Raw genomic sequence first — 1,596 nt, forward strand, 5'->3', positions numbered from 1 at the left:
TTTTTTAATCCGAGTAATCATCTAAATAGTACATGAACTGCCGAAATAATAATCTTACCTTATATGCAGAGAAAACTCTGGCTTTTATATCTGGATTGTTGCTATAGAGCCGCAAAGGAAATTCAGTCTTCACTAAGCTGGGAGAAATGCTCTGCAAAAGAGTAGATACTGAAAAGAACTTCAGGAAGCATTGTGCATGTGTGTCATAGAAGCTTATATTGGTGGTAAAGGCAGCCTTGGAGCTGGTTACAATGTTTTAAAGCCTTACTGTGGCTCGGATATGGGTGTTTTCTGCACGGAGCTCCTGCCTTAAGCCCTCAGTCAGAGCGGTTACAGCAAACTTGGTGGCGGTGTAGAAATGTACATCAGCATGGGGAATCACATGATGTCCACATACACTAAAACAGCAGGCAATTTGTTAGCTTTTACACAGATGGGCATTAAACAACATGTATTGATCTTTAAGCTATTCCTTTAAAGCCATGTCTGATTGATTCAAGAAAATTTGTGGCCCACCACAGAGCTGTATCAGGTCTGTAACAATCATTTTGTTTTGATGATTTGATAATGATAGTTCCTGAGCTGTGCACCTTTTCCAGCGCAGACATTTTTTCTGTGTGTTCCATGTGAGCCAAGAGGTTTTTGGATTCTCTTGGCTGTTTACTGTTCTGTTGTTGGTCCTTCAGGGTTTCATTTTCTAGCCATAATTCCTGTTTGGTTTTCTGTGATTTTATCATCAGCTTAGATTTTGCTTTCTTTCATATTTCTCAGGTATAGTTATCATTTAATAAATCAACAGATTAACTAAATCACTTTTTCCTGATTTAGCTCAGCTGTTATCCCTGACACTTTTTCTTATGGACTGTGTGCTGGCTAAGAATAAATGAGGCATCTTTGGTTCCTGCCCTCTGCCTCTCTGCATCCTGCATTTGGATGCATCTCTTCAAGATTCTAAAACCGTAACAGCAAGTTTTTCTATCATTGTTAATGTAGCAGGAATGTTGTATTATAACTATGTGTAGATGAAACCAACAGTGTATGCGACATGCGGGCTCGTCATTGTACATCAGCAAATAAAAATGCACCTGTTTATGTTTATGATGTGCCCATCGTCAACATGTCTCTCTTTCATTGACTGATATGCTTCACGCGCGCAGATACTCAATCCAAAAACGTTCACCTGCAAGAGACCGAGAAGAAGAAAAAAAACTTTACATTTAATCATTTCTTCTTGTGCACAAGTGTAAATTAACCCATAGTGTTAATTCTTACTCAGGTGCAACATTAAAAGCACTGATAGGTTACATTTATTATTTTAATGTATTGTTCTGCTGGGACACCCTTGATGTTACTTTGAAAGAAATCACAAACATCACTGCAGACCAATCCAGGAGATAACACTGAGCTCTTACATCCATCATGTTCTTCCAGCCGCTGGTTTTGCCACTTAGCAGCGGCTCTGGGTGAGCCAAGCCGGCGTTGTTGATGCACACGTCCACGCCTCTGTGCTGCTCTTTGATCGCTGCAAACATGGACAGAATCTCCTCTTCGTTGGTCAAGTCACACTTGAAAGGCACCAGAACACCAGAGTAGCCG

The 1,596-nt window shown here is 40.4% G+C and overlaps 1 protein-coding gene across 1 annotated transcript; it reads right to left on the reverse strand.

The window, feature by feature from the left end:
* Window positions 1-58: 58 nt before the first annotated feature.
* Window positions 59-1,590, reverse strand: LOC102202404 (dehydrogenase/reductase SDR family member 11-like; the record flags this gene model as incomplete). The annotated part of the gene is made up of 4 exons (XM_005755916.1): window positions 1,413-1,590; window positions 1,086-1,180; window positions 269-398; window positions 59-151 (listed from the first exon to the last, which is right to left on the reverse strand). Coding segments are annotated over exons 1-4 (438 nt in total), but the record flags the coding sequence as incomplete, so codon positions are not given.
* Window positions 1,591-1,596: the final 6 nt, after the last annotated feature.

Source organism: Pundamilia nyererei, unplaced genomic scaffold (genome assembly GCF_000239375.1).
Source record: "Pundamilia nyererei isolate P.nyererei 1_Seehausen unplaced genomic scaffold, PunNye1.0 scaffold04825, whole genome shotgun sequence".
NCBI classification, from domain to species: domain Eukaryota; kingdom Metazoa; phylum Chordata; class Actinopteri; order Cichliformes; family Cichlidae; genus Pundamilia; species Pundamilia nyererei.